The following is a 12,032-nucleotide window of genomic DNA, read 5'->3' as shown; positions in this document are numbered from 1 at the left end:
TTAATCCCATTTTATTAACCAATGTCTTTGCTGCTGACCTTCGATGATCCAATTCAACCATACTAATGAGCAATAATTACTAAGGATGCACAATATTAGATTTTTGCCGATATTTTTCAATTAATTTTGGCCGATAGCCGATACCGATATATTTCCTTTTGTTTGGAAACAACACCAAATCTCTCCTGTACAGAGATCATAAATTATTTTTCATTTTGGATAGTTTTTAACAAAAACATACTTTAGAGAATTAAATAAACAATGACGTTCTTTTATAATGAGAGTACATTGAAAGCTTTGAAAATAACTATAAAACAACTATAAAGCAATCCTTAACATTTTATTTGAATATTTAACATTTGTAGATGGTCGAAAGCAAAAGAGTTGTACAAATTCTGAAAATCTTTTAGAGCTCATTGTATTTAAGTTTTCATAATCAGTTTGAAAAAAAAACATATTACACATTAATGAATGCATCTGTGTATTAGGGGTGTGCGATATATATCGTCTGCAATAATATCGTAATACTAAATCCACATATCCATGCTTTCTCATGATAGAAGCCTGTTTGCTAACATGAAGACCATATCTGGAATGAAACATCATCTCCATTGATCCATTAGTGTTAAAGGTTGGTTTCTGTCACCACCGCTGAGCACTCACTGTTGAGGGGACGCTCTTCCAGACAAATGTCTTCCGTCAGAGAGCTGCAGTTACTGGCGCCCTCCTGTGGCTCGGAGGTCAACTGCAGCCTCACTCGGCTCCGGTTCTGGCTCACTCCATTCTGAAGGCCCGTCACTAGACGCTGGGACGCTGAGGCCGCCAGTTCTGGGGATTCGGGGCATTCGTGGGTCATTGCTGGGGCCATGCTGCCGCTTTTGGCGTGGGGCGTCTGGCTGTGGGTGTGACGGTACTCTTCCTCAATGTCCTTGCCTAGTTTCCACCTCTTCCACTTCTTCAGTATCTCGCTCTGGACCTGGAGAGCCGGAGAAACACAGTTTATTCAGTCAGAGGACTGTTCACAAAAAAAAAAGAGCGATATGACTGAAGAAAAAAAACACACACACAAAAAAAATAAATGGTGAAAAATTGCATCAAATGCAATACTTATGAAAAAAAAAGAGTGACTGTTCATGCTTAACATGAAGGGCTCCATAAGGATGCTTTTTATTCACTACTAAAATTAACAGAAAACTTGGTGTGAATAGTGGTTCCCAACTAGTTGGCCGTGACCCAAAAAGCTATTTACAGCTATGTTCTAACAGTATGCGATAGGTTTTTAGTTAGGATAGCAAAATAAACAGGCTTCTCAATGTTTAAAATGCAGGTGAAATCACTTCTCTGAAATCTTTTGCTGTCGATGTCAAATACTGCTCTCATTTAAACAGCATTTTGGTGCAGATTTAATCTGTCACTGTGTTTAACCTTGAGTTGTTCATGCAAATCACTTTTAATGCTTATATATGTTCTAAAATGGTCAACTTTCATATTCTGCCTATTATGTTATTACCTATTGCAAGTTTTTTGTTTTTTTTTGCTACTTAAATGTTAACATTTAAATAATTGTTACCAGTTAACTGAAATTAATGAAATAAATAATGAAACATTCTTTCAGCTAATTGCTAAGGCAGTTTCCAAGTATAACTGAAATATAACTGAATAAAATATGAAATAAAACTGAAATAAAATTAAAAAAAAAACTAAAATGACAAAAAACAACAAAATTACTAAAACAAAAAATGCAAATGGAAAATATAAAAATGATAATAAAAATTAATTCTATATATTAATAAAAACTATAATACTATCTCAATGATACTACTGGTTAACACTGGTTTTAATTAGTCCAATGTACAATTAAGCATATTAAGCAAAACCGGTTGAGAGCTCCTGCTTTGATCATGTGTAGCTGTGATTTTAAGAGATGCTTTTTTATTATATAAAAAAAGAAACAAACAGGAATATCTCTCACCTCTTTGTTGACGAAGCAGTACAGGATGGCCACGAGCAGACCCTACAATTACAGACAACAACACACATGAACCTCAACCATCTGCTCTCATCTCACAGCAGATAACATCCATCTCTGTAAACACTCTGATTGAAATGATCCGATGGCAGGGGCGTGTCTACGTGGTGGCCAGGGGTGGCACCGGTCCCCCCTGAAATTTGGCTGGCCACCCCAGGTGCCCCCCCCTACCAAATGTCTTGCCATAGGCTTGTTTTTAGTAAATTTCTAATTTTAGGCGGTTTCTATAGTGTGATCTTAATGACAATGTTGAGAGCGCATAATGTTACGCAATCCATATGCGATCCCGCCCCCCACGGACTGGACCCCCTATTTAAAATGCTCTAGACACGACCCTGTCTGATGGTGACGGTGGGCCGGCGACCTTTGCCCTCTGACCTGGAAGGAGCTGAACAGGAGGTCGTAGAAGAGGCGGATCAGCCTGAGAAGAGACTCCTTCGGCACGGACTCATCGATGACGAAGGTGAAGAGGATGGCGTGAATCCCCAGCAGAGGAATCAGCGTGAGCGTGGACTTGGCCAGCCTGAGCAGAGCGAGAGAGAAAAACACACATTTAATGAGAGCATGAGCTCTGCTTGCATGATAAAATAACAATAAAAAATACGGCGGTCTTTTACCTGAACTTGTAGTCTGTGTATCTCATCTGATGCGCCTTCAGCTTGGACATCAGAATCTTTATTATACGAATGAATATGATGAAATTAATCTATTCCAGAAGAAAAGAAAGAGAGGAAGGGAGAGAGGTTAAAATCACTGAGACTGACGTGATTCGTGTCATTCAAAAGACCACGATACCTCAGTTTCACTACCGTACATGATAACATGTCAAAGCGTAACGCATGAACTCACATACACATCAGTGGGATCTCTCTATTTTGACTTTATAATGCATTCATTCTGTTCTGTGTAACTTCTGAAGCCTGAGCAGAATTAGTGTGACAAACACAAAACAAACCACTGTTATAACTGATGAATTTATCTTATATTTGATTCTTACTGAGTTTAGATGATGAGTGAATTGATCCACACAAACAACACAAGAGACTTTACAATTATTTGAATTCATGTATAAACATCTTTGCCATTAAATTGCAAATTAATAAATAACAAATAAATGTATTCATAAACATTCATTAATTAATAAAATGCGATCGAGATCTGGCAATTTCAGTTTTGAACCGTTGTCAGATTATTTGTTATATAGATTTTTTTATCAACTTTTTAAAATGTGCATGTATGTAAATATGTAAATAGGGGAGAGCATAAAGTAAAAAATTAAAATATAAAAGTAACTGTAAAGAGTATTATCCTCTAATTAAGGCTCAAATATTCTAAAACAACACAAATAATGACTGAAGGTTCATTTAATTCTGCGTCATACATAAGCAAATCAATATTGTTTTCCAAATAGGCTACTTTTCTGAGAACAGAAATCCCGTAGATTCACATATCGCATAAAAAAAGCTGTTCAAAGCCTGTTTCTGCTGCAGTTTTTAAATCAGAACATGGTACAAGCGCAGTACAAATGGGACTCGTGAAATAAATCAGTTATGTTGTGTAGAACCAACATTTCTGTTGTGTTTGTCTTTATTACTTTGTATTATTACTATGCGTTGATGAGTGCGCCGGAGGTCACGCGGAGGTCATAATGTGTTCCTGCGCCCGAGGCTCTCGCTGAATGAACACGTCCTCCGATAATATCAGCGTGCAAATGCAGAATATTAGAGACAGCTTGAATCTCAATACTCCATATGCAACACACACACACACACACACACAGTGGATCTTCTGCGCAGACTCTTGACGAATGGTTTCGTTGTCATGCAAGGCTGCGTTTTGTTTTTTTCAGTTTCAAACGGACTGAATGACATCAGCTGTAACGGCCCGTTCACAGCAAAGACGACATAACGATAAAGATATAGTTTTAAAAATCATTCTAGCTTTGAAAGAACAGCAAATTCACACCACTATAATGATAATTGCACAGAGGGATGGTATCGTTGTAATCACTTTCAAAACGTTTTCTTCTCAGCTGATTAACGATAAAAACATTGACAGTCAGAATCGACTCCAAAGACGTTATCGTGCGTTGGCGTGGATGATATATATGTATCGTTAGAAATATCTTTATAGTGAAGTCTGTGTTAATCTCTTACCAGATACGCAAACAGAATGGGAGAACGGATGATCCACCAGTAGCCCATGTTGATATTCCTTTCCCAGCATCTGCATATGACAAAATATCATAATCCATATAAATATGAAAAATGTCAAACCGTTAAAAACCTAATCCATCATTCATCAGTCACAAGAAATTCAATTTTGTTTAAATTCAACCTGGAATGCATTTTGCAACCCATTTTTTCATGTACATTTACAGTATGTGACATATTTCACAGTAAAACGGCATATTTAATGAGACACAACATACATCTGAAGTGCAGGACTTTATTTTATCCATCAGGAATTTAAGTCGTTCCAGAGGCTGATCGAGTTTTATTGTATTTTGATGAAAGGTTACTGAGAAATAGTAACCTTAGAAATAGTGTGTGTGTGTGTGTGTGTGTGTGGTGTGTGTGTGTGTGTGTGTGAGTGAGTGTGAGTGTGTGTGTGTGTGAGTGTGTGTGTGTGAGTGTGAGTGTGAGTGTGAGTGTGAGTATGTGTGTGTGTGTGTGTGTGTGAGTGAGTGAGTGAGTGAGTGAGTGTGTGTGCTTTCCAAAACTGAGCACTGATTACTCTTATAAGTAAAAGAAGCATGTGTCTTTAATTAAGAGTTACCATGGCAACGATTTCTTCATTGTTATTTGAATAGAGGATTTTCCTCAGCGGCTTAATAACTATTTCTAATAAATCACTCTCACACACACCTGTGAACATCTGTTCAAATGGTGATCTCATTAGTTTCCAGAGGTATTTGTGCATTTTTTGTTCTTTATAAATGTCTAAACATATACAAATGGCTCTGAATCCTCTGTAGACGTGCAGGACTGGAAGCATTTGAGCTTTGTACCATTCAATAATCCCACAACACGACTCATTTATTAAGTTCAACAAAGACTTTTATAAATGGCTTTTTTTTTTTTTTAGAAGTCAGACACATCTAAACTGGATTAATGAAGTCATTTGAAAATCTCTGTTTACGACAGAACTTATATTCAATATTCGATCAACAGCATTCGTGGCATTTTGTTGATTAACAACACCAACAACAAAACAAATAAATGAAAATAATTTTGTCTCATCACTACTTTTTTCTTTAAAAAATAAGATAGAAAAAGCAGCACTAATACTGTTTTATTAGTCTGTTATGTTCTGTTCAGTTTTGTATTACTTGTAATTTTATCCAGCACTTTAATAAAGCATTTGTTGCTTTATTTTATTTTAAATGCACTTTAAAAAATGTAATGGGGCAATTCTTTGGATGACGTAAAAGCAGAAGTGTTTATTTTTTATTTTTATAAAAGTACTTGAAATTATGAATTTGTTAAAACTGTATTGTTTGAGCTATGAAGGTTTATGGCATTATGGCAACAAGGCTGACATTGGATTGAACTCCACAGAAACATTTCTAGTAAGTGATTTTACCAGACTAACACACTAATTGTTCATGTCTTGTACTGTTGAAACTGTGGGTATATTAATTGATTAATAAATTAAATTCATTTGAAAAAAATAAAAAAAATAAATGTAATTGTACTTATTGTTAATGTTAAATATTAATTCATGTTAAATATTAATTAAAATTAAAAATGTTAACTAATTAACATTTAATTAAAATATAATCATTGAGATACTATTATGGTTTTGATTAATATTTTAAATTAATTTTTATATTTACTCTTTTCATTTTTATGTTTGTACATAACTTTTATAAAGCTTTTTTTTACTCATCCCTCTTTTTCTTGAAAAAAAGAAGCACTTGCAATCAAAGTTGTATTGTTTTATTAGTCTATGCTATTATTTAACTTTGTATTTTCTGTATTTATTGCATTTTTGCTGATTGTGCATCACTTTAGTAATCGTTTGTTGTTTTTAAATGTGCTTTATAAATATATTTTAATGAAGCCCATTTTTGGAACTTGCTTCCATTTATTACTCGTACTTGTAATTATTCTTCTGTTAAAGCTTGTGTATTTGAGCTGTAAAGTTGTTTAAATGTGTTTTTACAAATGTTTTATGGTTTATGACATTGCATTGTCATTGCAAGTTAAAGTTAACTTTACACAAAAAAACAAAATATCAGACTAAAATAATGTTAACATGCATAATGTTCATGTCATGTGGCTATATTGTTATTATTATAACAGTGAGTAGGTTAATGGATCTTCCCCATTCACTTCTTATTGTACAGTAGGTGCTTTACTGCAAACCAGATTTTTGCTTTTTTTTAAAGAAAAGGGGGAAAGTGGACTTTTTTTTTGGTAATCAATTTAATTGCCACAAGTACAATTTTAATGAAGCTTAATTTGCACCTGGAATATGTCTTTAAAATCTGCAGGTATAAATGCAGAAACATGGCCTTGAGCAGAAGAAAACCAAACGGAAACTAAAACTTACACGAACTCAACCGTGGGTTATGAAATATGTTGTGTCACCACAACACCCACTGAAGAATCAAATTAAACTCAAACAATAAACGGAAAGGCAAATAAAAGAGCGGAAATGATATTCGCTGCCATACCTTAGAGAGGAAAGAAGAGCGAGAAAATACAGATGCGATGAGAGAGAAACAGCAGCGCCTTCATCAACACTTTATACTCAAACGCCAACTCATCATCATCGCGAGAGCACCTGATTGGTGCAGAGGGAGAGGGGGCGTGTCTAGAGTCACCTGAGGCTCGTCAGGTCTACACTTACACTGATCCACAATCAGGCCAGAACCTATCAATACATTGCCTTAGTGGATATGGGTTTATATCCAACTGCACTTTAAACACAAATACCCATGAATACTAACGAGATCACGCTGGTTCACACATAGGTGTGTGTATTATTTAAGAGCAATGGGCCGCTTTATGAGTCTTTCCACCTGCTTTCAGTCAGAACATGAGCATCCGGGGAGATCATAAAGCTCATAAAGAGCTAATAGTCTGACCGTCTAACATTTTTATCCTCCTATATCTGTGCCGATCCCACACAAACTTGTTCCATATCCATCAGCACATTAGGATTTACTGCTGGGCTTCAGATGCGCTTTAGGGTTAAATTCACTATATTTGCTTTGATAGGCCTCGAATTGTACATTGTTTGGAGGACAAAACTGGGCAGGATGTAGAATATTTTATATATTTTTATTTATATATATATATACAAGCACGGAAAATTTCTCCAAATTCAGTCGCGTTTGCTCTTCTGAATCTAACTCAGAAACACATCAAACCACTCGCGGTGAAGGTGAAAATGACTGTTGTTTTATGGCCTCTCTTTGTGCTAATTCTGAGCGGCTCAGACTTCAGTTATAAGAAAAACACTCTTCTGAAAGGACGTGATTATGAATGATTGTGTGCCGATGGCTGACGCACCCCAGCCGATGCAGAGGTAAATGTAGAAGTAGTTCCTCTCGGAGAAGACGGTGATGACCAGCAGGCTGTGCAGATACAGACCCTCCACCAGCAGCCAGTAGTTGTTGGCCATGACGCTGTACTGCATCATCACCATGGCGACACGGCAGCCGCTCACCGTCTGAGGAACACATATGCAAATTCAGCCTCTGATGACACGCCCACTGACCAATAACAGACCTCCTGACGTACAGGAGCGTGATACTATTAGTGACAAAGTGTTATATCATGTATATTTATTCATTATCAAATCAATATATAAAAGATGGAACATTAATGGATATATAATATATAGTATGTTGAATCACTCTTATGAAATAACTTTTACGGGCTACAACAACTAATCAATAAATTCAATAATAATAATCGAAATAATCAACAGTGCATTTGATCATCCATAGCATAGCCTGCATATATAAATTCACTATATTTCTTTTCACAGTCCTGCAAAATTGCATATGTTTAGAGGACAATATTGGGCAGGATGTAGAATATATATATATATATATATAATTTTATTTTTTTTAAATAATAGATAATTGTTTTTTAATGCATAAAATATAACAGTTATTTACAAAAACTCATTATGCTTAGTTTTTCATCTGATTACTTGAAGAACTAATTGACAATCATTAGCTGCAGCCCTAGTATATTATATTATATTATTACAACTACATATAACACATCATTTTATACCAGATTATATATCAGATTAACTCATTTTCAATAGCGGTGATTAGAAAGCAACTGAAAGAAATAAAATAACCTTAAAAATATGTAAATTCTTCAAATGTCAGCCTGAAACACAAAGATTACATCTTTTTAAATGTTAATTCTATTATATTCTATTCTGCTCTGTTCTATCCTATTCTTTCCAGCTGCCTTTTAATCACTCTTATGGACAATCAGTGATATCTGGTATACATTATTATTACTAGAGCCCGACCGATATGGGTTTTTTGGGGCCGATACCTTTATTTCACTTTGGAACATTCATTCACGGATTTGCGCTACTCTCTTCACACACAGACGGAACTTACTAGAGAAGTATGAAGTGTGACATAATTTACCTCTGTAATTAAATATAAATTCACGTCTCGCGCACTTTAATGCCCTTTGAATGCAACGTGTACGTTCCCTTAGAACTGGAATCATGGCGGAATATTATGTGAAGTCCACTTCGCAGGGCACTTATGGTCAAATAATACGACGCTTGAATGCCGCTGCCTGAACAAGAGACCTCCTTACTGAAGTGAAAGTGTTGGCTGGTGTCACTATCTCGCGAACGCGCCGGTGGATCTCCACCAAATTCGGGGGATCCCTTCAGCTCGAGGAGCCCTCTCGAACGCCACCCTCCGCGCGTCGGTAGCCCCCCGGGATCGCTAGATCGGTCGGCGCCGATCAGAGCGCGCTCTGCTGGACAAACTAAGTAGTTACATGATTTCAAGCATTTTATCTGCGTTATATGCTCTGTAAAAAAAATGTTCATATCGGCGGCATATTCAGGCTCATATCGGCCGATAATATCGGCTAAACGATATATCGGTCGGGCTCTAATTATTATTGTTGTTATTATTATTATATTTTAACATATCACATATTTTGCAATGAAACTATTCAAAATAAATTACAAAATGTATCACATTTATCTTACTGTAAATACCATTTACCTGCTTAGCATTGTTGTTTTTTTTGTCAGTCAATCAATATAGCTTTTCTTGTTTAAATGAGTTCATAATAAGCATTTGACTAAAAGTGTAGTGTTACATATAGTGTAGTTTCTGAACATTAATGCGTTTAAGAGTCACTGACTGGCAGCTTTTGGCTGGTATATCGCCTGCCCCCAGTCTGAAGATCCAATCTGATTGGCCGTCTTTACACAACACAAGTCAACAACTGCCAGGAAGCAATGTCGTTTATAGAACGACTTTGAGAGAAAGCGATTTAAAGAGCTTGATCCGAGACGCTTACAGTGCGTGAATAGACGTCCTTGAACACACCTGCACTCTCCTGTGGATTCAGCTCGACCTGCCTGTAAACAGTGATGAGTACCTGAGCGCTGACCCAGCGCTGCCCCTGGAAGCTCTGAGCGCTGCTCATCTGATCACTGCTGTCTGTGCACTCTTGAATACTTACATCCATAGATAAAAAAAGTGTCTTGTTAAAAACAAAACCCTAGTTCCCAAGTAAACCTTCTATCAATGCAAATAATGGAGCCAATCTAAAACACTCAGTGAAAACATGAAAAACAGATTCTGGTAATGAACAGAAAATACAAGATGGTGAAACATTCAAGTTAAATTTAGAAATGTGAGAATTAGTTGGCAATGCACAATGTAGTAGCCTCCACTGCAAATCACCAGATCGTTTAGGTAGAGGAGGAACTGCAGGAACTGTTAAAAATCCTCTCCATTTTGTATCACCTCTGTCTTTAATATGCTCAAAATAATCAATTTTAACACATATCTGATAAAGGTATCTCTTTCCGGCAACCTGAAAATCAAGCTCTTGTAATCTGTTAAGTTTCAACAGTTTTCCTTCCTGACCCTCTTCAACCCAACCCTTGGGAGACACAAATAACTTAAACACTCTAAAACCAATAAAAACACTCTAGAAGGGCCTCCAGACAGAAAACAATTAACAAACAGGAGAAGTGTGGAGGGAAGAGCTGCTTTCAACCCACCTATGACCTGCTCGACCATCCTGACTGATCTAAAACCAGCCTGATTGCAAATGTCCACCACTGACCTCCATGTTTTAGACGAAGTGCTAACCAAGTCTGAAACTTTGGTCAATCTTTTTTCCATAAAAGTTTTAACAATTGTATTAGATGTACAAATATTATCTCCTAGAAGAGAGTTGTTAAACAGTGGTTCTTCAAGGCCAAAATGATTGTTTTCCTGTCTAATCAGTTTAAAACCTTTCCAAAGGTTTAGCACAGAACCATAACAAATTTTTTCAGTTAGTGTTTATTTTATCTCAGCGAGAGTTTATTTCAAGTAACTTTATTTTTTTTTTAAGTTTTAGTTTTAATTAACTACAATAACCATGTAATAACAACTGTCCTTTTCTAGCATGGCAGCAGTCTTACCAGTGTTTTTTGTGTTAAATATTCATGCTGTAGGTTGACTGCTAGTAATGAGCTGATATAACCTGTTAAGAGTTTAGATTTAATTCCTCTGTCTTATCAAGACAAAAGACATTTCTCTTGGGTGCAAGTCATGACGAGTGTGAGGAGGACGGTGCATCTGAAGTGAGAACTGTAGAGTGTGTGACTGTTACACGAGAGCATCTGAGAGCGTGAACCTGAGCTCTGGTTTGGTGGAATCTGTCATTAAAAACCCTTCATGTCTTAAATGACTCCCGGATGGCATGCAGCGTTTGCAGGTCGGTTGAAAGCACTCATTTATTTCAGCAGTCTGACAGGTAAGTGAGACCATCGCCGATCTGCTCACTGCATATGTTAAATTCCATCTTCAGGAGTTAAAAATGCACTGATGTGTTACTTATATTTCTCTGCAACCGTGTCCTGAAGCGTTGCATTACTGTAAATCATTCTGTCGCAGTAAGTTCAGCACTGACATGCCTTTCATTCGGACAGATAGCACAATCAATTTCACTTGCTTTCACTGTACTTTGTAAAGCATGCATTATAAAGAAGAATATTAATAACCCATGATGGTTTTTTATCAAAGCATGTTGTGTGTCAAAAAGTTTTAGGGTTGAAGGTCAGAGCAAAAGTGCATCATAACGGCCCTATCTAGCAAATATCATCACATCACATTATTTACAGTCAATATTATTGAATAACTGAAAAATGCATTGTCTAAACTCTTTAACAAAGATGAGAGAGCCTATCCAGCTCTAATAAAGACTGTAAGAACAACTTAGTTCAGCCTGATCAAACACTTTTATGATATCAAATCAATTATGATGTCACACTTATTCAATTATTTCGTAAATTATTTCTTAAAAAAATAATAATAATGCATTGACACAGAAAGCATGGTATTTGTAATGTCAATATGTTAATAAAGGAATAATTTATGTTAAAAACTTAAATTTCTTTTTTTTTTTTAATTTTAAATAAAAAAAAAAAAAATATATATATATATCTATATATATATAACATAGCTATTTTTTAAGAATGCATATTACTAGCATATAAGCACATATTAATGCATGACCATATTCTAGTTCCCTTAACCCTAACCAGTACCTAAACATAACTACTACTACAACAACTATCTTACTCACGATTAATAAGCAGCACATTAGGAGTCTGTTGAGGGAAGCCTCTGTGTGTTCCCTAATCTAAAGTGTTATCAATTATACCCTCACATTCAGGCTCTACTGCATAAGAGGACTATTATATCTGTCCGTATAGTGGGTTTAAGGCATAGTGTGAGTGCTTTACCTTTCCGGTACCAGGGCAGGTACCA

General features: G+C 36.0%; 1 protein-coding gene across 1 annotated transcript; it reads right to left on the bottom strand.

The window, feature by feature from the left end:
• Nucleotides 1-558: 558 nt before the first annotated feature.
• On the bottom strand, nucleotides 559-7,687 carry LOC107703684 (glucagon receptor-like). Its single transcript, XM_016506405.1, has 7 exons — nucleotides 7,552-7,687; nucleotides 6,711-6,768; nucleotides 4,186-4,255; nucleotides 2,647-2,735; nucleotides 2,408-2,552; nucleotides 1,973-2,014; nucleotides 559-976 (listed from the first exon to the last, which is right to left on the bottom strand). The coding sequence occupies exons 1-7, from the start codon at nucleotides 7,685-7,687 to the stop codon at nucleotides 626-628; spliced, it is 891 nt and encodes a 296-aa protein (XP_016361891.1). The 3' UTR covers nucleotides 559-625.
• Nucleotides 7,688-12,032: the final 4,345 nt, after the last annotated feature.

The sequence above is a fragment of the Sinocyclocheilus anshuiensis genome, unplaced genomic scaffold, assembly GCF_001515605.1.
Source record: "Sinocyclocheilus anshuiensis isolate Anshui unplaced genomic scaffold, SAMN03320099.WGS_v1.1 scaffold274, whole genome shotgun sequence".
Taxonomy (NCBI): Eukaryota; Metazoa; Chordata; class Actinopteri; order Cypriniformes; family Cyprinidae; genus Sinocyclocheilus; species Sinocyclocheilus anshuiensis.
This window is presented reverse-complemented; position numbering and strand designations above follow the sequence as displayed.

Bases quoted from the DNA above. Each gene is read 5' to 3' on its own strand.
- LOC107703684 (XM_016506405.1), bottom strand. From the start codon at position 7,687: ATGGTGATGATGCAGTACAGCGTCATGGCCAACAACTACTGGCTGCTG. The intron at 2,015-2,407 runs GTCAGAGGGCAA...CTGTAATTGTAG, and splicing joins TCCTGTTCAGCTCCTTCCAG to GGTCTGCTCGTGGCCATCCT. The intron at 977-1,972 runs GTGAGAGATATT...CCGGCTCTCCAG, and splicing joins ACTGCTTCGTCAACAAAGAG to GTCCAGAGCGAGATACTGAA.